The sequence below is a fragment of the Chelonia mydas genome, chromosome 20, assembly GCF_015237465.2.
Source record: "Chelonia mydas isolate rCheMyd1 chromosome 20, rCheMyd1.pri.v2, whole genome shotgun sequence".
Lineage (NCBI taxonomy): Eukaryota > Metazoa > Chordata > Testudines > Cheloniidae > Chelonia > Chelonia mydas.
In genome coordinates, this window is record NC_051260.2 from 9,412,388 (window position 1) to 9,434,970 (window position 22,583).

Genomic DNA, 22,583 nt, shown 5'->3' on the forward strand with positions numbered 1-22,583 from the left:
ATGCTCATTCCCTTCCCCTTGAGGGAGGTGAGGCCGGAGGGCAAGGCCTCCGGACAGGTTTACTCCCCCAAACAACATTGGTTTTAAATGCTGGGGTGTGGCCTGCACCCCTCTCCAGTTAGAATAGCCTTGTGCTGTCAGTTTCAGGGAGGAAAGCTGCCCTTTTGGGGCTAAGGGCACAGGCCTTAACACCACTCACCTTCACCCCAAGAACAGGGCTAGACTTGCCTGCTCCAGCAAAGCACAGGCCTAAAATGCCAAAACTCTGACTTCTGTCTTCAGCCATACTGAAAATAGCTTGGTAGCCTCTGGTGCCCAGGTTGCTAGCCCCTACTTCATCTGCCAGCTGTGGCCCAAGGAGACTCATGGGCCAGTGGGGTACCATCCTTCCCAGCCCTGCTGCATCAATAACACACCTGCCAGCACTTTCCATACAAAATGGTCTTTAATTGAAATCAGTGGTGTCATTACTCATCTAGCAGTGGTAGAACCATACAGACAGACTACATCCAGGAGCTATCTTACACTGATGTATGTCACAGAGGTGTAGAGAACAGGTATCCCAACTGGTTGAGGTATGGCTTCGCCTGAGGGAGTGAGAACTTGCCTTCCACAGGAAGAATGACCAAAGTGGGGTAGGGTGGGAGCTCCCCATGGCTGTCTTCCCTCCACACCCCCTGGGAAATGGGGGCAGGGGGGAGGAAGAGATTTGTGTTAAGGACAGTGGGCTGGAGGGAAGAACTCAGCTCTCTGGGAAGCAGCCCTGAATGGGGATTTGTAGAGTGAAGTCTGGGTGAGGGCTGCATCTGACAGCTGCAGGCAAGAGGCTATAGACTAAAATGTCCAGCTGGTTTCAGGCTCATCAGATCTTCCCCATGCAGTGCTCAAGGTTCTAATGCACCAGGACTAGCTGGGTGCAGCTTTAAACACCTTCTCAAATGGAGCTGAGTTTTCTCATCCACCAAGTGGTATCCCTCCTGGAGCTGCTCTACATGCCCCCCCCCCCCCCCCCCCCCCAAGTGCTAGAAAACTGCCCTTGTAGAGAAAGCTGCTGTACAGAGAGCTTCATGCACAGCCAGCAAGCTACATGGCAACTGGGTTACAGGTCTGGCTGCCTGTCGCCCACTGGCCTACAGGAACTCCTGGCTGCAACTGTTAGAGGCAATGCCCGGAACAGCCTGGGTGCAGTTCTGGCTACCCCCCGCTCCTCCCCCCATCCTCCAGGAGCACAGCCAGGTGCTGCTGTCACCTGGCAAAGCTTAGCTCTTGCCTGATGGAGCTTTCTTAACAGCCAGGCTACTGGAAGACTTCTGTGGGCTGTGGCCCAGGCCTAGCCATTGCCTGGCTCTGGAGAGCCCAGGACAGTGCTGTGTACCTGCTGTTCAATCCTTTCCCACTGCTGCCAGGAATGGGGCTTCCTCTCTCCACCTCCCCATGGTCCATGCTGCCTGGGGCTGGACCATGGAGCACTCCATCCTCTCTGCACATGGTGAATAGGTAAGTGCCTGTAGGAGTGGGGACGGCAGGTCAGCAAGTCTGGCTCCAGCCTTTTCCTTCCCAGCTCCCTCTGCTGGCAGGGCAGAACCACTGGACAGATGACCACCTTTAGGCCAGGTGCAGCCAGGGGTCTCAGCCCTGCCCCTCAGCTGCAGTCCTGCAGTGCAATGCATGGACAGGAGGCAAAAGCAGATGTTTGGAGTATGTGTCGGGGGGGGGGGGGAGCAGGAGCAGGCCCCTGGGGAGAACCCAAAGGGATAAGCACCATGCTGGGGCTGGGCTAGACAGGGGTGGGATTTGGGACCAAAATGTCATTTTGAAACAAGTTTCATGTTGATTTTTTCTGTATTTTTTTTTGAAGTGGGAACCAACATCGGTGACACTAACACAAAGTGGCAAACCACTTGGGTGTCCCCGAATCTGCCTTTTTCAGCCCCATGCCCCCAAAAGAATTTGGGTCAAAAAATTTCACTCAGCGCTACCTCTTGGCCATGGTCTATTTCTCCCCTGGCCCCTCAGGCGTCTGGGGGGCCTTGGTTGCTGGTGCATAGGGGGTCTGCCTGGCCCCGAAGGAATTGCTACAAACAACTGAGAGGCAGCATGGGCTACTTAAGCACTATCAGCCCCCAGAAGCTGCTGCTGAGTCTACCACTGGACCCGTTGGGTGACGTTTTCAGGGCAAGGCCCCTCACTGGGCTGCTGTTTCCCATCCTGGCCCCTTGTTGAGTTAATACCCAGCTATTGTCTTTGCAAAGCAGGGTCATAGCGTAAGCCTCATTGTACAGATGGGGAAACTGAGGCGGGGGAAGGGAAACAATTTGCCTGAGGTCATCCAGCAGGCCTGTGGCTGAGCTAGAGAAGGCCTTCAGTGTCCCAGGCAAGGGATCTAGCCACTGGGACTAACTGCCTCTCTATTAGCATGTGAGCTCGCTGAGGCAGGGGAGTTGGGGGGCAGGTGCATGACCAGTATAAAACATGCTCCTTTTCCCCTGCAAGGGGCAGACAAGAGATGCAACTGGCCTACCCTCTGTTTTGGGGCATGAGAGGGGCCAGGTGTGGATTTTTTGGGGGGGAGGGGAAGCTTCCCTGTGGCCAGAAAGCAACATGCAGCAGCAAAGCTCCCTGTGCCAGCCAGCTGGGCCTGCCTGCAGGGAGATGCCATGGCTGATTGCCTACAGGCTGCCACCGACTTAGCCACAAACCTGACTGGCTGGGGAACTCGGCCCTGCAGCACCCTGCCAGAAAAACTCCCCTGGGCACCAGGGGAGCACAGCCCATGGCCTGGCACAATCTGAGTGGCAGCCATGCTGGCCAGAGAGCAGGCATGGGTGGGGCAGGTTAGTCCAGTGCTGGTGAATGTGCTACATGGGATTGGGGGTCAGTTAGCTGACAGCCACAGCTCACCGCCTGCCCCCTTGCTGGGGCCCTAGGCTATCCAGGGAAACTGGGAGCTTTGACTGATGGCGTGTGGGCCTGTCCCCAGTGGTTTCCCTTTTTAATGCTATTATGTAGGACATACAGAAACCCCGGGAGGTGCCTGCTGAAACATGCCCCATCAAGCAAGGCTAAAAAACAGGCAGGAAGCTCAGGGCTGCTGGGCAGGAGCTATAAGAAACCTCACTCCCACCCCCTGCTAGCTTGGATAGCCAGCGCTCTGCCCCAGGTTGGGGCAGGGACAGTGCACCCTTCCCCCAGGGCCATGGAAAGACTCCTGCTGGGAGGGGAGGCACAGGGACTTGGGATCTGCAGCTGGGTTTCTGACAGGGGCCAGCAGGCCCATGGCCCAAGGGTCTCTGCCAGCATGACAGCAGGTAGCCCATTGAGCTGCTTGGTGCCCAACCCCGTACAGCCTGGGGCCATGTCCTAAGGCCCAGCAGGGCTGATGCTGATCACGCACAAACCCGGCATTTGCATGGAGCACTGGGGTTTTGGGGAGGGCCAGCCCACACCAATCAGATGCCGGGCTCACCCCTCCCAGCCATCCTCATTGCTCCCCGCAGCTGCACTGCGGGGGCCGCCCAAGGGGCCCAAACACTCAGCAGCAAGGACAAACAGTTCCAGGAGGAAAGGGGTGCTGGGGTGGGGGAACTTTCACCTGAGAAACAGCCCAGCAGGAGGGATGCATCTACATAAATGGGGGAAGGGGGGCTGCCCCCCCCCAAACACAACAGGGGCTCAGAGGCATCAGCAGTCCCCCAGAGCCCACCCTTGAAGTCCCACCCCCAAGCTCCACCCCCTCCCTGTTCCAACCAGGACACAAGTGCAAATGTAAACATTTGTTTAAAATAAATTAACACCAACAAAAAGTGCAGTGCATGTGGGTACCAGCAGGAGGCAGCGCAGCCACCCCATCCTCCCTTGGCCGGAAAGCCGGTAGCACCGCCGCAACCTGGGGCGGGGGCAGACTTGCTTGGTGCTGAGCTGGGAAACGGGGGCGGCTGGTGTGGAGCAGGAGGTTTGGATCTAGGGTCTGCCTGGGAGCAGGAGCCGGGGCTGGCTGGGATCGCGGTTCTGCCCCTGAGGGCAGGTCAGCTCGAGGTTCTGCCCCAGCCTGGTGCGTTGCTGCCCTGGGCAGATCTTGGGGGTGGTTGGTTGCTCCGCTGGGCTTTGACTGTTCTCGAAGGAGCTTCCACACGATCTCTGTGATGTAGCAACCCGCACACCTCCGCCCGCAGGGTACCACGCTGCCTGCCCGTCCTCTCCGGCTCCTGTCGAACTCCTGGCCAGACCCAGCCCGCCAACGGGATAAGCGCCGGGACAGCACCACATCGCTCCTCTCTTGGGTTGAGCTTCGCAGATCGTTTAGGAGGGATTATCTTCCCTGCATCCCAGCCGCTCTCCCAGTGCATCGTGGTCCTGTTCCCAGACACTGCCGGCCATGGGCCAGTTCTGCTCTGAGCTGGCGCGAGAGCCGCGGGGCCCTTCTGGCCAGGAGTCCGACGCCATGGGGCATTTCTTGGTCTCCAGCTGTACAAGGCTAACCCCCAAGCACCCGAGAGATTTCCTCCCCCCCAGCCCCCCTCAGTCTGTCCATCAGGACCGAGGTGAATTCAGTGCATGGGCTGCTCCGGCTGGCTCCGGCGCTGCCTCTGGGTAGATTATACATTATATAGCTTTATATAGAGATTTATAGATTATTTATATAAATATCTGGGGGGTCTGTACAACCTCGCGGGGGGTGGGGGGGGGTGGGCCGGGCCATCACGAGCTGGGGGCTGTCGGCTGTCTGTGTGTGTCTCCACTGCCCGAGTGGTCCAGTTCGGTGCTGTCACAGTCCGAGTCCTCGTACACGGAGGGGTTCTGGTCCAGAGCCGGGGAAGAGGCAAGATCAGAGCACAGATTGGGGGCCAGGGGGGCCAGGGAGCTGGCACACCCCCACCCCATGCCATGCCAAACCAAACCGCTGCTCCACCTCCGCCCAATGGGATCTCCCGGGGCAGACGGGCCCCTCTGAGGGGCAAGATGCTGGGCAAGTCCTGATGAATCCAGGGCTCGCTCTTATGGGCATCACCAACCCAGTGGTTCTTGGAGCCCCTGCACCGCCTGGAGCCCCCGGGAATCCGTCCCCTGGAACCCCTGGCACTCCCCACATCCCCCAGCAGGGGGAGCACTCGGGATTCCCCTCCCCCAAACCCGTTGTACCCCTCCACACAGTCCCCAAGAGGGGAAGCACTTGTGACCCCCCCTTCAACCCCCTTCATGTCAGAGCCCCCAGCAGGGGGGCCACTTGGGACTCCACCCTCCTTGAGCCGCCTGCACTGCAGAGCGGCCCGGCAGGGGGACACTGGGGACCCCACCCCCCTCGTGCCCCCGCAGCCCTCAGCAGGGCGGGGCACTCACCTCAGCGGTGTTCTGCTCAGCGCTGAGCTGGCTCTTGACTTGCTGGACAGCAGCCTCCTTCTCGGACAGGCCGTCGGAGTGGGCCAGGGCGTCGAGCGGGATCTCGGAGCTCTGCGAGAGCATGTCGTCGGAGCGCTCCCCCGTGTTGGTGCCGCTGGGTGACGCGTCGCTCGTGTTCCCCTCCTCGCCGTCCCCGTCCGAGAAGTTCTCCGAGCTGAAGGTGGACAGCGACTGGCGCTTGCTCAGCCCCTGGGGCCACCTGTCAGCAGAGCAGCCCCCCATCACCCACCAGTGGGGAGCGTTGTCCCTGCTGGGGACTGAGGCCCAGAGACTCTTCAGGGAGCTCAGTGCCGTACACTAGGTCGGTGACAGACCCAGGGATGGAACCCAGGCGTTCGGGGTGTCTAGCCACCCCTCCCTCCCTTCTAGCCACTAGACCCCATGCTCCCCACCCAGAACTGAGAAAAGAACCCAGGCATCCTGGCTTCCAGCCCCCCAGCTCTAACGACTAGTTCTTAAGACCATGGCTAATGAGCGGTTTCCGGCACTATTACAGTGCCCCCTAGAGGGTGACAAACACCCACGTGCCACAGCAACCCCTGCCCTGCGCCCAAGCCCACCGGGCACGGCAGGCCAATGGGAGGGGAGAAGGGCCACGTGGCCGAGCCCTGGAGCTGAAGGCTCAGGAGCCCAGGCCTGTACCCACCTCTGCCTCAGTGGCAGCTCCACCTCGCTGTCCACTTCTCCCTCCTCCTCCTCGGATGAGACCCCTCGCTTCTGGAGAGCAGAAGGCAGAGAAGAGCCACATTAGCGGGACCTTGCCCCCCACCCCCAGGGCTGCTGTGAACCCCATGGGCGCAGGAGGGCACAGGCTTCCCTGGAGAGCCTGGACACCCACTCGCCCACAGGGCAGGATCAGCCCAGGGCCTCTCGGCAGCCAGGACAGCCACATGAGATCCAGCAACCCACTCACTCTGCCCAGCCCTTGGAGGGTAATGAAAACGACTCGCACAACCAAATCTCAGGGCTGGGCTAGCAGAGGGGACTGTGATCGGGTTTCAGGGGCGCCAGCAAAACTGTGGGGCTAGCCTAGGGCTGGGCTAGCAGGAGGCTGTGTGTCAGGATTGTGGGGCACTGGCAGAGCTGTGGGGACAGCCCAGGACTGGGGTAGCACAGGGACTGGGAAGGAACAGGGACTGGGGAGGGGCACAGGGATTGTGGAAAGGAGGGGCTAAGGGATTGGGGATCCACAGGGAGGGGGTGGGGCACAGGGAGGGGAGCTGATGGATTGGGGCAGGGCACAGGGATGGGGATGCTGAGGGATGTGGGGGCACAAGCCAAAGCGGGTAGCCCAGGCCAACCAATTCCCCCCACCAGCCCCTTCAGGAGCCAAGTAACTTGGCTCTGACCCCCTTTCCCCATGGGCAGTCCAGCTGGGCCTGCAGCCTCCAAACGCTGGAGAACACTGTCCCTCCTCCTTCCCCCGGGAGCCTAGCCCCAGGGCTCGTCACCCTGCCTGGGACAAACTGGTGCCAAATACCCTCTTGGAAGCTGGTGGCTTTAACCTCCAGCTGTTTGTTTCCATCCTGCCCAGTCCCCACTCAACTGAGGAACCCCATAGTGCCTGGTTCCCCCCGCGAAGGGCCCAGGAGCCCTGGTTGAGGCATGTCTCCAGCCACATTTTGCTGAGCCCCTCGCTGCCAGCATCTTCCCCAGCCTGCGGCCAGTTTTGTGGCTCCGCCGATCTCCCCCATACAACGCACACCCCAGAGCTGGGCGCAGTGTTCCAGTCCCACCTACGCTGCATGCGCCCCCTACAGGCGATCGGCGTCACAGCCAACAGTCCCCTACTGCCCCCTACAGTCAACCCATTTAAATCAACACAGGTGCCCCCCGCCCAAGGCCCAGCCCCTGCTGAGCCGCGCTCACCTGGCTTCGGGTCACGGCCGCTCGGTAGAGCAGCGCTGCGGGTGTCAGATGCTGCTGCGGCACCCCACAGGCCTTGCCCGCCTTGCCCGCCACGCCCGGCTCCTTGTCGGGCTCCTCGCCCGGCTGCAGCCTCTGGGCTAGGCCCAACAGCCGGTGGCTCTTGTCCGCCGGCCCCACGGCCCCCTGCTTGGAGGAGGGCGAGTCGGGGCTGCTGGAGAAGGGCACAGAGGCCGTGTCCTCACTGGGGGTCTCGCTGCGGGGCTGCTCGGCTGGGGGCGACTCGGGCCCGGCAGGGGCCCCCTCTTTCTTGGCCTCGGCCTCCAGGGTGGTGTTGATGAGGTCGGGGCTGGACGAGGATATCCGGCGCAGCAAGTCGTGCTGCAGCCCCCGCAGGGCGGCACAGGCCTCCAGCCGCTGCCCCGCATCCGCCGGCTCCGGGGCCCGGGGCCCGGTCAGCTCCCCGCAGCTGCCCTTGGCGCTGGCTTTGCGGTAGCGCGGCTTGGCCCGGCGGCTCCGGCCCGGCGAGGTGGGGCCCTTCTGGCACGCGGGTATCGACACCTGGGCAATGGCCGAGTCCAGTTTGGGCAGGATCACCTCCGTCTTCAAGATGTCCGGCCTGCGGGAGAGCACGGGTCGGGGGGGTGCCGGTCCCTGCCCCCCTCCCCTCCCCATTTCCTGTGCCCCTCTTTGATCCTGGGTGCCCTCCCCATCCCCAATCCCTGCATCTCCTCACTCTCCCCAAGGCAAGTGCCCCTCCCCCATCCAATCCCTCAGCCCCCCTCCAGCTTCCCCCAACTCAGTTCCCCCACCCTCAGCTTCCCTCCCCCATGTTCCTGTGCCTCACTTCCCATCCCCCTACCCTCCTGAGCCTCAGACCCCCCCCACAACTTCCAGTGCTTCGGCTCCCCTCCCCTCCAGCTTTCTCGCCCCACCTCCCTGGGCCTCAGCCCCCCATCTCCCGCCCCCCACCTCCCTGGGCCTCAGACCCCCTCATCTCCCTCCCCCCACCTCCCTGTACCTCAGCCCCCCATCTCCCTCCCCCACCTCCCCGGGCCTCAGCCCCACTATCTCCCTCCCCCACCTCCCTAAGCCTCAGTCCCCCCATCTCCGTCCCCCAACTCCTTGCGCCTCAGTCTCCCCCCAGGTGCCCAGAGGTGATTCCGCCTCACAGCCCCCGCCCCCCAGGTCATTCTAGAGGGGAAGGGGCTTGTCCCTCCTCAGAACACAGTGAGCAAGGGCCAGAACCCAGGAGTCCTGACCCCCCCTCCACCCCAAGGTGAGGGTTGTGGCTGCGGCCCCAGGCCGGGCCCCTCACCGCTTGCTGTGTGGCGACAGCTTCTGCGGCACGTTCCTCTTCTTGATGAGCTTCTCCACCGTGTTGCCATGCAGGAGACTGCGCGATGCATGTGGCTTGAACAGCCCCGGGTACTTCTTCTCCAGCGCCTGCTCCCGCCTGCCAGGGAGAGAGAGTCAGCCCTGCCTGGGCACTGCCCGCATCAGAATCAGCCCCGGCCCGGGCACGGCCCCCATCAGACTCAGCCCTGCCTGGGCACTGCCCGCATCAGAATCAGCCCCGGCCCGGGCACGGCCCCCAACAGACTCAGCCCTGCCTGGGCACTGCCCGCATCAGAATCAGCCCCAGCCCGGGCACGGCCCCCATCAGACTCAGCCCTGCCTGGGCACTGCCTGCATCAGAATCAGCCCAGGCCCGGGCACGGCCCCCGTCAGACTCAGCCCTGCCTGGGCACTGCCCGCATCAGAATCAGCCCCGGCCCGGGCACGGCCCCTGTCAGACTCAGCGCTGGCCCGGGCATGGCCCCCGTCAGACTCCTCCCCAGCCTGGGCAATGCGCCCATCATACTCAGCCCTGGTCCGGGCACAGCCCCCGTCAGACTCAGCCCCGGTCCAGGCACTGCACCCTCCCCACCATTGCCCAGATCAGACTAATGCTCTTTCACCCTCATGCTCCAAGGCATAAAGTTGTCCCTCTCCAAGGTCAGGAAGAAATTGGCCTGAGGATGGTTGTGGGAGTGGGGGTGCGAAGGGAGCATTTACTCCTTCCTCCGACACCTGCAGGGGCAGGGGCCAGACCCTCAGCTGGTGTAAATCAGTTGGAGCTCCACTGAGTTCATAGGACTCAGTGGGTGGGAGCTCATGGGGGGGAATCCCCAAGTTCCAGCCCTTCAGGGACCATGCGTGTGTGTTGGGGGGGGGTCAGAGTGGGCAGTGATGGGGCGATGTATCTCCCCAGAGGGACAGTGATGAGGGGGTGGATCCCTGCAAGAGGTAGTGATGAGGGGCTGGGCCCCCCAGGGGGCAATGATGGCGGGGAGCTGGATCTCCCAGGTGGGCAGTGATAGGGGGCTGGATCCCCACAGGATGCGGTGTTGGGGGGCTGGATCTCCCAGGGGGTGGTGATGGGGGGGGCTGGATCTCAGCAGGGGAGCAGTGATGGGCAGGCTGGGACCCCAGATCAGCAGTAATGGATCCCTGAGGGGGCAGTGATGGGGGGGCTGGACCCCCCCAGACTGGGGGCTGCCCTCACCTGAGCAGCTCCTTCTCCTTCAGCTCCAGCTGCAGCATGAGCGAGTTGAGCTCCATGTACAGGTTGTTGGCTCGCTCCAGCTTGCGCTCGTAGTGCTCCCGGATGTCCAGCGCGTGCCTGGGGGGGTGGGGGGGGCGCAGCAGGGGAGTTGTCAATCACACAGCTGGAGGTGGGGCCAAAAGTCCCCCTCCCCCAACAGAATGGGATGTCACCCCCTCTCCTCCGAGGATCGTGTCTTCCCCCATCCCAGGGGTGTCACCCTCCAGGCCGAGCCCTGCCCTGCCCCCCGATCTGAACAGGACATCCCCCCCACCATGGAGATCCCTGCCCCGTCCCCACCCACCATCCCAGTCGGTAGCCCCCTGCCCCGGACCCCCCCTGACCGGAGCTCATCACGGCGCCGGTTGATCAGCTCCTCCTCCAGCCGGTGCAGACACGTCCCCTCCGACTTGATCTTCTCGAAGTGCAGCTTCACCTCCTCGCGCCACTCGGCCTGCAGGGGGCGACACGGGCCTCAGCTCCGGCCCCACGACAGGGACCCCCGCTATGGGGCCAGGCACCCCCTGCAGGGCACTGTGGGGGGGGGTGTCGGGGGGGCTCAGCACTTTCATTGCTGCCCCAGCCCCGGCCTGGGTCTGCCCCGGGGGCTTCAAAAATACAGGGGCGGGTGGGGGGAGTGTGATTCTACAGCTAAACCTCCAAACAGCACCCCCTGCTGGGCCACTGGGGGCAGCACTGACTGCAAGGGGCGAGTGCCCCCCACTGAGACACCCCTGTTCCCTGCAGCACAGCGTGCCGCAGCATCTGTGTAGGTGCATGGGGGCTGGAAGGGGGAGTGGGGAGGCTGGGAGGGTGTATGGTGGGGGGCTGGGCAGGGGCACTGGGGGCTGGAAGGGGCAGTGGGGGGGCTAGGAGGGTCTATGGTGGGGGACTGGGTGATACTTGGGGGGCTGGAAGAGGGAGTGGTGGGTGACTGGGCGGTGCATGGGGGCTGATAGGGGGAAGAGTGGGGGGCTGGGCAGTGCATGGAGGGCTGGAAGGGGGAGCGGTGGGGGCTGGGCGGTGCATGGGGGGCTGGAAGGAGGAGCGGCAGACTGGAAGGGGGAGTGGTGGGGGGCTGGGCGGTGCATGGGGGGCTGGAAGGAGGAGCGGCAGACTGGAAGGGGGAGTGGTGGGGGCTGGGCGGTGCATGGCAGGCTGGAAAGGGGAGTGGTGGGGGATTGTCAGGTGCAGGGGGCTGGAAGGGGGAGCGGCGGACTGGAAGGGGAAGTGGTGGGGGGCTGGGCGGTGCATGGGGGGCTGGAAGGGGGAGCAATGGGGGGCTGGACGGTGCATGGCGGGCTGGAAAGGGGGGTGGGGGGGGATTGTCGGGTGCAGGGGGCTGGAAGGGGGAGCTGTGGGGGGCTGGGTGGTGCCTGGGGGGCTGCAGTGGGGACCCACCTGGGATTTGAAGTAGGTCTCCTGGGGCGTGGAGAGCACGTCGGCTGAGGCGATGTCCAGGTGCAGCAGGATTTGGCGGAAGGACGGCCGGTTGCGGGGTTTGCTGTTCCTGGGGGGGCAGAGACAGGGTTGGGGCCTGGGGCAGGTGAGGGACCCCCACCAAGGAGCCTGGGCCCCTCTGGCTCGCGTGGGGTGATAGGGCACCAGCAGACTCCTGGCATGTAGCACTGGCCGGGGGGGCTGCTGAAGGAGGGAGCGAGGGGGCAGGGGGCATTGAACTGCTCCCCTCTGGGCTGACTCTGCACCTGACCCACATGGTAATGGGAGGGGGCAGCACTGTGGGGCTCAGCCTGGGAGGGTGAACCATGGAGCCTGCCTCCTGCCAGCTTGGGGACTGGGGCCAGGCTCACCAGCACCAGGGGGGCTGCTGTGGAGCATGCTGGGGGGCACTCACCAGCACTCAGGGGGGTTACTGGGGGGGCAGGAGGACTCACCAGCACTGGTTGTCACTGGGGGCACTCAACAGCACTGGGGGGGCACTGGGGCACTCACTAGCAATGGTGGGGTCACTGAGGGGCTGGGGGGCACTTGCCAGCACTGGGGGGTCACTGGGGGGTACTCACCAGCACAGGGGGTCACGGTGACTCACCAGCACTCAGGGGGGTCACTGGGGGTCAGGGGGACTCACCAGCACTGGGGGTCACTGGGGGCACTCAACAGCACTGGGGGGGGCACTGGGGCACTCACTAGCAATGGTGGGGGCACTGGGGGGCACTTGCCAGCACTGGGGGGCACTGGGAGTCGGGGGGCACTCACCAGCACTGGCGCAGTAGGATCTTGAAGCCGTCGGGGCAGCCGGAGGGCACGGGCAGGTGCAGGCTGTTGCTGCCCACGCCCCAGATGATGGCCGAGGAGTCCACGTCCTTGTAGGGGATCTCGCCTGTCAGCAGCTCCCACAGCACCACCCCAAAGGACCTGGGGGGGGACGTGTCAGCAGAGGTGGGGGGCTCTCCGGCAGTGGGGGGTACCAGAATCAGCATCTCCCTCCCAGCCCCTCCTCCACCCTCACGCCCCACAAGGCATCAGGTGATGGGGAGGGGAGGCAGCTGGTGCCAGCCTGGGCAGGTGGCCAGCTGGTGGCCAGGACAGGACAGGGAGAACTCTACGAACCATGGACAAGCTCCCCCCAGCTCCAAACACTCCTGCCCCCCAGAGACCCCTCCAGCTGCCCCAGATCTAGCACTTCTGTTGGACCTCCCCAAATCCCCCCTCAAATCCCCCCCTGGCTCAGACCTCAAGGTGCTGCAGGGCAGAAGCAGAGCCGGGGGGGGGGGGGAGGTGGGAAACTGAGGCATTGTAACTCTTTAGAGTCCAGCTCCCGCCCCTGACCCATCTTCCTCCCAGGATCCCCCTGTCCCTCCCTCCCACCCAGTTGCAGGGGATGAAACCCCCAACCCAAGTCCTACCCCCATCCCTTCCTCTGCCCCCCACCGCTGCCCCCTGTTCCTGCCCTAGGCCAGGAGCCCTCCCAACTCCAACCCCCCCCGTCCTTGCTGTGGGCTCGGAGACCCCCCCCCGCTTTCCTCCCATCCCTCCCCACCCAGCCCCCCACGCTCACCAGATGTCGACCTTCTCAGAGACAGGCTCGTTGCGAATGACCTCGGGGGCCATCCAGGCCACAGTGCCGGCGAAGGACATCTTGGTGCTCTTGTCACTCAGCTCCTTGGAGGTGCCGAAGTCCGAGATCTTCACCACATCATCATAGGTGATCAGCATGCTGGGAGTGGGGAAGGGGGGGTCAGCACGGGTGTGGGGTGCCATCCCCTCCACCAGCAGGGGGCTGTGGGGGCAGTGCAGGGTGGGGGGGTGCTATCCCCTCCACCAGCAGGGGGCAGTGAGGGTGTGGGGTGCTATCCCCTCCACCAGCAGGGGGCAGTGCAGGGTAGGGGGTGCTATCCCCTCCACCAGCAGGGGGCAGTGCAGGGTGGGGGGGTGCTATCCCCTCCACCAGCAGGGGGCTGTGGGGGCAGTGCAGGGTGGGGGGGTGCTATCCCCTCCACCAGCAGGGGGCTGTGGGGGCAGTGCAGGGTGCGGGGTGCCATCCCCTCCACCAGCAGGGGGCTGTGGGGGCAGTGCAGGGTGGGGGGGTGCTATCCCCTCCACCAGCAGGGGGCAGTGCAGGGTGGGGGGTGCTATCCCCTCCACCAACAGGGGGCGGTGCAGGGTGTGGGGTGCTATCCCCTCCACCAGCAGGAGCAGTCCCTGAGGCCTCCTGTCACCCCAGGCGCTGGGACCCTGTGGGGGAGCAAAGTGGGGGTCGGGGATTTCCCCTCTTGGCAGGGCTGGGAACGGCTCACGCCGGGGGTAGATCAGGCTGCATCTCCCGCACTCACCAGCAGGGGGAGCAGGGGAAGAGATGGGAGGGTCCGCGCAGGCTGGTGGTGGCAGGGGGGTGATGGGCATCACAGCGCTAATTGGTGACTTTGCCCTTGCCCAGAGGGTGCCCCCTCCCCTGCAGGCCCCAGACCGGTCTCTGCCCCCAATTCCCTTGCAGATCCCATGCGCATCCCTGCTTCCCTCCTGGCACCATGCCCCACCCTGCCCCCCATTCCCCTGCAGGCCCCATGCCCATCCCCACCCCTCCGCCAGCTCCCGTTGCCACCACGTACTTGGGCGACTTGAGGTCGCGGTGGATGATCTTGTGCAGGTGCAGGTAGTTCATGCCGCCCGCGATGCCCATGGACCAGTCGACCAGCAGGGAGGGGGTGACCTTGCGCCCGGCTCGCAGCACCTCGTACAGCTGCCCCTGGGCGCAGAACTCCATGATGATGCAGTAGCAAGGAGCCTGGGTGCAGACGCCCCTGAAGGGAAGGAGAGCAGGGCTGGGTAGGAACCAGCCGGGCAGGAGGTGGCACCTCCTCCTGGCCAGGAACAGATGGTGCCAGCTGGGCAGAGATGCCTGTCTGGTTGGGCATAGTGGGGACATCCTGGCCCTGCCCTCCGAGGGAACCCTGCGCCCCTCACCCATCCTGGGCCCAGCTGTAGGGTGAGTGCCCCTCCCAGAGAGCGGGCACCACTGCACGCCCAGACACAATGAGGTGTAAATGGGGGGTGGGGGTGGGCACTGCCTGGCAGGGCCACGGACTCTGCATCCCATGTGTGTGCAATACTGTGGGTACACAGGAGGGGTGCCCTGGGTTTTGTGTATCCCAGGAGGGTGCTGCCCCATGGGGGGGCACTGGAGGGGGTGTCTCTCCCCCCTGTTCGAGGTGCCCCCTCCCCCGCACTCACTTGAAGGTGATGATGTTGGGGTGTTTGAGCTTGCGCAGGTGTTTGATGTCCGTCTCCTTGAGGTCTCGCACCTTCTTCACCGCCACCTCCTCGCCGTGGAAGCGCCCCAGGAAGACAGCACCCTGCGCCCCACTGCCCACCCACTGCAGGTCCAGGATCTCCTCGAACGGCACCTCCCACGTGTCTGGAGGGATGGGGGAGGGGTGAGTCCCAGAGCCGGTGCCACCTGCCCTGGGCGCAGAGATGGGCTGGGGGAGGGATGAGTCCCAGAGCTGGTGCCACCTGCCCTGGGCACAGAGAAGGGTGGCGGCTGGGGGCGCTGCAGGGCAGCCAGGGCTTGGCCCAGGGAAATGGCAGAGCGAGGGCTCCTGGGATGGAGGGGGGGAAGGGGGAGGCAGACAGAACTGCAGGGAGAGCCACATGTACCCAGACACACCTGCCCACACAAGCACCCCCTGACCTTGACCAAGATCCCAGAGCCCGACCCTGCAGGCCGTGTAGAGGCACCACTCCCTGGTGACTCTGTGCAGAATCAGTTCCCAGGAATCGGGACCAAACAGCCAGGGGTGAGGGGATTGCAGGGCCCTGAGCCCCCCCGCCCCACTACCCGGGCACGTGCCAAGCTGAGGCAGAGCGGCTCCCAGCCTTCTTGGGTCATACAGTGTGACTGCAGTGAACCTGCAACCCTGTGTCTGGGGAGGGGGCACTGCTGCCCTCTGCCGGATGGAATCCGCACTGCCCTGCTGTGTGCCATAGGCCCTACCCTGCTAAGAGCTCATGGAGAGTCTCCTGCTCCAATGGCAGGGGCTTGTGGAGCAGGAGAATCCGGATTCTCCCCCCGTGGGTGTGTCCCCAGCACTACTCTGGGCACGGCCCCGAGTCCACATGTTACGGTGCGGGTGAGACGGCCAGCAGCCAGAAGGAGAAAGAGGAACACCTGGGCGATTAAAGCCTGCTGGCGAGCCCCTGGGTTGCGGTTAGTGTGTGTGCGTGCATGCACACGTGTTAGTTTGTGTGAGTGCATGCGTGTGTGGGTGCATGCGTACACATGGGTGTGCACATGTGAGTGTGCACATCTGTCAACCCCAGCAGTGCACTTTCGCTCTCTCCTGCTTCCCTCCCCGTTGCAGCAGCAGAGCAGACAGGGCCAGCAAGTCCCAGCCCCTCCCAGCTCTGAGCTGAGCTGCGGCTCCTGTGGGGCCAGAGCCTGGGAGGGTGTGGGGCAGGAACTAGCCAGGGCTCTGGTAACTCGCAGGCCCCAGACCCCGCTAGAGCTGCCTGCTGCAAACACGCGTCCCAGCGGAATCCCTCGTGCTGTGGGGCCCAGGCAGCTCCGCCCGTGGGGCTCAGCGCAAGGCCCAGCGGGCCAGGGAGCTGCACGCAGCCATGGCCACAGCCCCCCCGGAGACACGAGCTGTGACATCCCCCCCAACCGAAACATAAACCACCGCAGAGCATCCCCCACCCCGGGATCTCCCTGCCCGCGCAGGGGTTCACTGTCATGGAGCAGACGGCCCGGCCCGGCCCTTTCAGAGCCGACAGCGTCAGAGCTGGCTCTGCCACCAAACAGGGGCTGCCTGGCCAGGGGGAGCTGCCCACAGTGTGCCAGGTCCATGTGCTAACTCACTAACACACAGGCAGGCATGTGCACCCACACACACACTGACACACAGGTGCACTCACACTAGAACGATCCCATCCCCCATGCACACTAACACAACCGGCCACCTTCAGAAAGACACCCGGCCGCTCCCAGGCACACGCACACGCTCACACACACACACTCCCAGGCACATGCTCCCAGGCACATGCACACGTTCCCAAGCTCACACACGCGTCACGCTCGCTCACGCCCACTCACGCTTGCCGACGTGCTCCCTGCTGCAGGGAAGCCACTGGCAGGGCCTGGCTGCTGCTCAGCCATGCCAGGAGAATGCTGCCAGCAGCCTCCACGCCAGCCTGGGCTCAGGGCCAGCCCGGCCTCCATCCCTGTCCTCCCACCCCCTCGTCTGACCCCAGCCACAGACGCAAGAGGCCTGGTGAGGAGTCCAGCTGGGCAGAACTAAAGTGAGGGATGGGAGCAGGGCCGGTAGGGTAGAGAGAGCCAGAGCTGTGGGGGGAAGTGGACCGGGCAGGGTAGGCTCTGGAAGAGAGACTTTAAGGTAGCAGATATTTCCCCATCTAATCCTTCCTCCTCCTCCACCTCCCGGGGAGATGCCAACCACAGGCCCTGCCCTTGCAGACCCCAGTGCTCGCATTGAGAACTGGGGAATTCACCCCAGAGCCCTGGCTCAGAGGAGTCCATTCTGTGCCCCCTAAATCTCATCCTCTCTCCCTGCACCCTGGCAGATTCACGGGGACATGATGTCCTGTGTTTTCTCTTCCCGCCCTGGTCTGCTGCAGGTCGTTGGCAGGTTAAACAGCTGCTGTGTCTCCCCCCAGAGGTAGCTCCATTTCAGCCAGAGACAAAGCCCAGCATGTGGGGATGGCAGGGGGCTGGGCCCAGCCTGTAACTATTCCAATAGGGCAAGATTCTTCCCTCCGTTCCCTGGGGGGCTCCGTGGACACTCTGAATCAACACTGTCCTAGCATGGCCCGCAGCGATGTCCCGGGGGCAGCTGGGATCAAACACGGACCCCCTGGATTTCACAGACACGAGCCAGTGCGGCTAGGCTGGTGGCCACAGCAGCCTCAGAAACCGCCGTACATGATCGAGCCACTAGAGGGAGACAGAGAGCCACGCTGTGACGCTAATGGCACTACAGTGCAGGCAGCTTGCCATGGCCGATTTACACCGTGGGCCCAGGGACTCGCATGGAGCTCTGCTGATTTACACCCGCTGGGGATTGGGCCCAGGGACGCCTACGGAGCTCTGCTGATTTACACCCGCTGGGGATCTGACCCAGGGACTCCTACAGAGCTCTGCTGATTTACACCCGCTGGGGATCTGACCCAGGGACTCCTACAGAGCTCTGCTGATTTACACCCGCTGGGGATCTGGCCCAGTGGCTCCCATGGAGCTCTGCTGATTTACACCCGCTGGGGATCTGACCCAGGGACTCCCATGGAGCTCTGCTGATTTACACCCGCTGGGGATCTGACCCAGGGACTCCTACGGAGCTCTGCTGATTTACACCCGCTGGGGATCTGGCCCAGTGGCTCCCATGGAGCTCTGCTGATTTACACCCGCTGGGGATCTGGCCCAGGGACTCCTACGGAGCTCTGCTGGTTTACACCTGCTGGGGATCTGACCCAGGGACTCCCATGGAGCTCTGCTGATTTACACCCGCTGGGGATCTGGCCCAGTGGCTCCCATGGAGCTCTGCTGATTTACACCAGTTGGGGATCTGGCCCAGTGACTCCTACGGAGCTCTGCTGGTTTACACCCGCTGAGGATCTGACCCAGGGACTCCTACGGAGCTCTGCTGATTTACACCAGTTGGGGATCTGGCCCAGGGACTTCATGGAGCTCTGCTGGTTTACACCCGCTGGGGATCTGACCCAGGGACTCCTACGGAGCTCTGCTGGTTTACACCCGCTGAGGATCTGACCCAGGGACTCCTACGGAGTTCTGCTGATTTACACCCGCTGGGGATCTGGCCCAGTGACTTCATGGAGCTGCTCCTGATTGAGGCCCTGTGCAGGTCAGATCAGAATCCAACCTAGAGATGGAGCAGCCCATGAGCGCCCCCAGCCGGTCGCCAGGCCAGGCCGGCTCCTACAGCCCCTTGCCCAGGTCCCACTAATGCCCGGTCCCGCACACCCAGGGCCACGCACCTTCCTGCTGGTGCTTGTGCTCGGTGGAGTAGGCTTTGCCGATCATGCTCCAGACGGGCCTGAGGCAGCCGAAGAGCCCTTCCAGGAAGCCGCTGCCCGTCTGGCAGTGGAGCCGGACCTGGTCGGCGTGGTACCGAGCGTGCCGCACCTCGGGGTTCCCAGCCCCCGCCCCAGCTCCCCCGCCTCCCCCGCCGGCCTCATTCTCGTGCAGCTGCAGGACGCTGTTGGCGAACTGGTCGCGCGTCTCCTCGCTGGGCGTGGGGCTGTGGCCGCCCCCATCGATGGGCACCACGTCACGCAGCACGCACTGCGTGGGCGTCAGGTCCTTCTCGGGGGTGCAGTCCGAGGTGTCGGGGTCCAGCTTACGGAGGGAGCTCTCCGTCAGGATGGTGTTGAAGCTGGCGAAGGACGGGGAGGGGGTCCGGGTATCGTGGAGGCAGGCCATGGCGGGCTCTGGGCATCAGCAGCCCCCCACACCCCTTGGGCTGGCGGTCGATGGGCGTCCCCGGCAGGGCCTGGGGGAGATGGGGCCTGGGGGGGGAAGGAAAATCCTCATGAATAGGATCCCACTGGCAATCGTAGCCCCCTTGGGGTCAACCAGGTCTGTCCAATGCCCTCCTGCCTGCTCCACTGCTGGGCACCTGCCATGGGGCTGGATTCGCCGGCCATCGCCAAGCGGACGGCACCCACCATGCGTTGAACGTGCCAGGCGTGCCCAGGGAGAAGGCACCCACCATGCGTTGAACGTGCCAGGCGTGCCCAGGGAGAAGGCACCCACCATGTGTTGAACGTGCCAGGCGTGCCCAGGGAGAAGGCACCCACCATGCGTTGAACGTGCCAGGCGTGCCCAGGGAGAAGGCACCCACCATGCATTGAAAGTACCAGGCGTGCCCAGGGAGAAGGCACCCACCATGCATTGAACGTGCCAGGCGTGCCCAGGGAGAAGGCACCCACCATGCGTTGAACGTGCCAGGCGTGCCTAGGGAGAAGGCACCCACCATGCATTGAAAGTGCCACGTACAAGGCACCTCGCCTCCCACTGACTGCACCCAAGGGAGAGGCGGTGGCGGCGGTGGGGGGAGACAGCCCGGGTCTGCGATCGCATGGCCAGAATGGGCAGGCAGCTGCTGGCTTCCCCGCTCCTGCCTGGGGTCCCTGGCGGTCTCACCCCGGAGCGGCAGCCCGAGCTCTCTCCAAGGTGCTGAAACCGCCGACCTGCCCCTTGGCCGGTGCCTGGCTCTAGCTGGGCAGGTCCCGGCCCCCTCTGGCACCGACAGACCCATTGCACTGCGGGAGGGGAGGTCATGTCTGAAGAGTCCTGGCAGCGTGGCCTAGTGGCTGGGGCGGCAGGGGGCTTGGCTCAGGGCTGGCAGTGATGCCGGGCACTAGTGCGCAGGTGTGAGATGCACCCTTGGAGCACTATCGTGCTGGCACCAGAGTTGGGGGGGGGGGGGGAGCGTGTGTCCCTCGCCCAACTGACTGCAGCCTGCACGTCTCGGGATCGTTCCCTGCAGTCGCCCTCCGGCGCAGCGCCCCCGCACCGGGGTTGGCACGGCCATTGGTGAGGGTGCGTTCGTGGGAGTACCTGGGTGTGTAGCTGTGTTTGTGTAGCTGTGTGTCCGCCGAGGTGGGTGTAGCTGTGGAGCTCTGTGTGTGCAGTTGTGTGTCAGTGTGTAACTGTATGTGCCTAGCTCTGTGTGTAGCGCCGTGTGTTGTGTAGCTGTGTGGCAGGGTGTGGCTCTCTGTGTGTGTGTCAGTGTGTCTCTGTGTGTGTAGCTCTGTGTGGGTAGCTCTCTGTGTGTCCATGTGTGCGTAGCTGTATGTCAGGGTATAGCTGTGTGTGTGTAACTGTGTATTAGTGTACAGCTATGTGTGCAGCTGTGTGTATGTAGCTCTGTGTGTGTGTGTGTGTGTCTGTGTGTCAGGGTGTAGCTATGTGTGTGTAGCTGTGTATTAGTGTACAGTTATGTGTGTATCTATGTGTACATAGCTCTCTGTGTGGCTGTGTGTCAGGGTGTATGTCGCTGTGTGTTAGGGTGTAGCTCTGTGTGTATCTATGTGTACGTAGTTCTCTGTGTGGCTGTGTGTGTGGCTATGTGTCAGGGTGTATGTGGCTGTGTGTCGGGGTGTAGCTCTGTGTATGTGTAGCTGTGTGTTAGGGTGTAGCTCTGTGTGTATCTATGTGTACGTAGCTCTCTGTGTGGCTGTGTGTGTGGCTATGTGTCAGGGTGTATGTGGCTGTGTGTCGGGGTGTAGCTCTGTGTATGTGTAGCTGTGTGTTAGGGTGTAGCTCTGTGTGTATCTATGTGTACGTAGCTCTCTGTGTGGCTGTGTGTGTGGCTATGTGTCAGGGTGTGTGTGGCTGTGTGTTGGGGTGTATCTCTCTGTGTGTGTAGCTGTGTGTCAGGGGGTATCTCTGTGTGTGTAGCTGTGTATTAGTGCATAGCTATGTGTGTATCTATGTGTGTGTGTCAGGGTGTGTGTGGCTGTGTGTCGGGGTGTAGCTCTGTGTGTGTAGCTGTGTTGGTGTGTGCGCGCCCCCTAGGCCATGGGGACAGACGAGGCTGCAGTGGGAGTTGGCAGCGCTGTGCCAGGCTCTCTCCCACACAGGTGCCGGAGCTCAGCTCATTTTGCATGCAGCCCAGCAAGCTTCCCGGGAAATCAGGCGGCTCTGCGGGAACCAGGAGCTGGCCCCGTCTCTTGCCACCCGTCTGGCTGCTCCCCTCCCCAAGGTAGCAGGGGAAGCCCTCCCCATTGGCCGCGCCACGTCACCTCTTCAGCAGTCACCGGATGGTACCAGCATCGCCCAGGCTGGAGCTACACCCCCCCCCACCCCCTCCAACCCAGCCATTGACCAGAACAGTAGGTCCACCACTGCCCCCCTACCCCACAAGGGCTGGCGCAGGTGAAGGTGGCTCAGGACCACCGAGTGCCGGGGAGAGGGACCCACGGCGGTAACTCTTGGTATAAATCCGATGAGCAATATCAGGGATCCTGCTGTTGAGACAATTCCCAGGGAGGCTGGGTTGCCCACAGAGGCTAGGGGACTTAGGTACCCAAATCCCAGTGAATTTCAGTAGCAGCTGTGCATTGAAATCCCTTAGGCTGGATAGATCACTAGGTAAATCCAATGGAGGTGCGGGGGGGTGGGTACAAGGATGGATAGATAGATAGATAGATAGATAGATAGATAGATAGATATGGGGATGGATGGTTTCTTTCTTTCTTTATACCGCAAGACACCTGTCTCACCCTGCCATCAATACAGACTCTTACAAGCACATTGCGAGCCTTGACCCTGTCTCAGGCAGGTCCGGCTCATTCAGGGACGGCGGGCAGCGCATTAGCCAATGGGTCACCAAAAGCCCGGGTCAAAGGGGATTGACTCCCTCGCTGAGCTTGCCGACATGCTTCTCTCTGCAAATGACATCAAAACTGAAGCTGCTTGGCCCACACCAGGTTAATTCTCCATGTTGGGCTCCGGGGGTAGGTTAGGGGCTTGCTAACCCCCAAGGCCTGCTGGAGAACAGTCGTGGGTTTAAAGCATAGGACCAGGAATCAGCCCTCCTGGGTTCAGTTCCTGCTTCCGGGAGGGGGAGACAGAGGTTAGACCCAGAATCTGGGACTCAGGATGCCTGGGTTCTAGTCTCAGTCCTGGAAGGATGGAGCATGTGCCTACAGCTCAGGGCTAGGGGTCAGGATTCCTGAGTCCTATTCCCTCTGCTATATTACAGTGCGCGGGGGGGGGGGGGGGGGAACCTCTCTGTGCCTCAGTTTCCCCATCTGTTTTGTGGGGATAATGCTCTGAGCTAATGGAGCTAAATTAATTACTCTTTGCAAAGTGCTATGAGATCCTCAGATGGAAGGTGCTGGCTGAGCGTGGTGCTTCCTGGACTTGTCCCACCCCACCAGCTGTGGTTTGGGGGGGATTGCTATAATTTAAAGAGGTCCCAGAGGGCACAGGGCACTTAAAGACATGGTTCCCTGCTATCAGGTGCTTAGTGTCTAAAAATAGACAGATCAGACGATGAGTAATGACAGGGTGAAACCCGGGCAGGGGAGAGGTCTTATACCAGCTTGCGCCACAGGTGATGGAGTCGCAGGGCACATGCTGCCCATACCCCAACCCGCCCCAACAGCCTGGCTGCAAACTCCTCCAGCAAAGACACATCAAGGCAATTGACTGCACAGCTCAGCAGCAGCAGCTTCCTGACTCCCCAGGGCTACAAGCCAGCAGAGCGGATGCAGCGGGATCCTGCCCCAT

At 62.9% G+C, this 22,583-nt stretch overlaps 1 protein-coding gene across 2 annotated transcripts in view; it reads right to left on the bottom strand.

Moving 5' to 3' along the window:
* Positions 1–429: 429 nt before the first annotated feature.
* The window catches only part of MAP3K12 (mitogen-activated protein kinase kinase kinase 12), an 87,774-nt gene continuing 65,620 nt past the window's right edge, over positions 430–22,583 (bottom strand). The window contains exons 2-14 of one of the 2 annotated variants that reach the window (XM_043533120.1): positions 18,320–18,850; positions 14,543–14,726; positions 13,921–14,112; positions 12,870–13,028; positions 12,068–12,226; positions 11,252–11,360; positions 10,195–10,304; positions 9,812–9,928; positions 8,582–8,719; positions 7,267–7,882; positions 6,044–6,114; positions 5,338–5,596; positions 430–4,797 (exon numbers count right to left, since the gene is read on the bottom strand). In XM_043533120.1, the coding sequence (XP_043389055.1) occupies positions 4,699–4,797; positions 5,338–5,596; positions 6,044–6,114; positions 7,267–7,882; positions 8,582–8,719; positions 9,812–9,928; positions 10,195–10,304; positions 11,252–11,360; positions 12,068–12,226; positions 12,870–13,028; positions 13,921–14,112; positions 14,543–14,726; positions 18,320–18,764 (2,658 nt within the window). In that variant the 5' untranslated portion in view covers positions 18,765–18,850 and the 3' untranslated portion in view covers positions 430–4,698. The remainder of the gene's footprint in view (positions 4,798–5,337; positions 5,597–6,043; positions 6,115–7,266; positions 7,883–8,581; positions 8,720–9,811; positions 9,929–10,194; positions 10,305–11,251; positions 11,361–12,067; positions 12,227–12,869; positions 13,029–13,920; positions 14,113–14,542; positions 14,727–18,319; positions 18,851–22,583) is intronic. The other variant, XM_037884131.2, reaches the window with a different exon arrangement.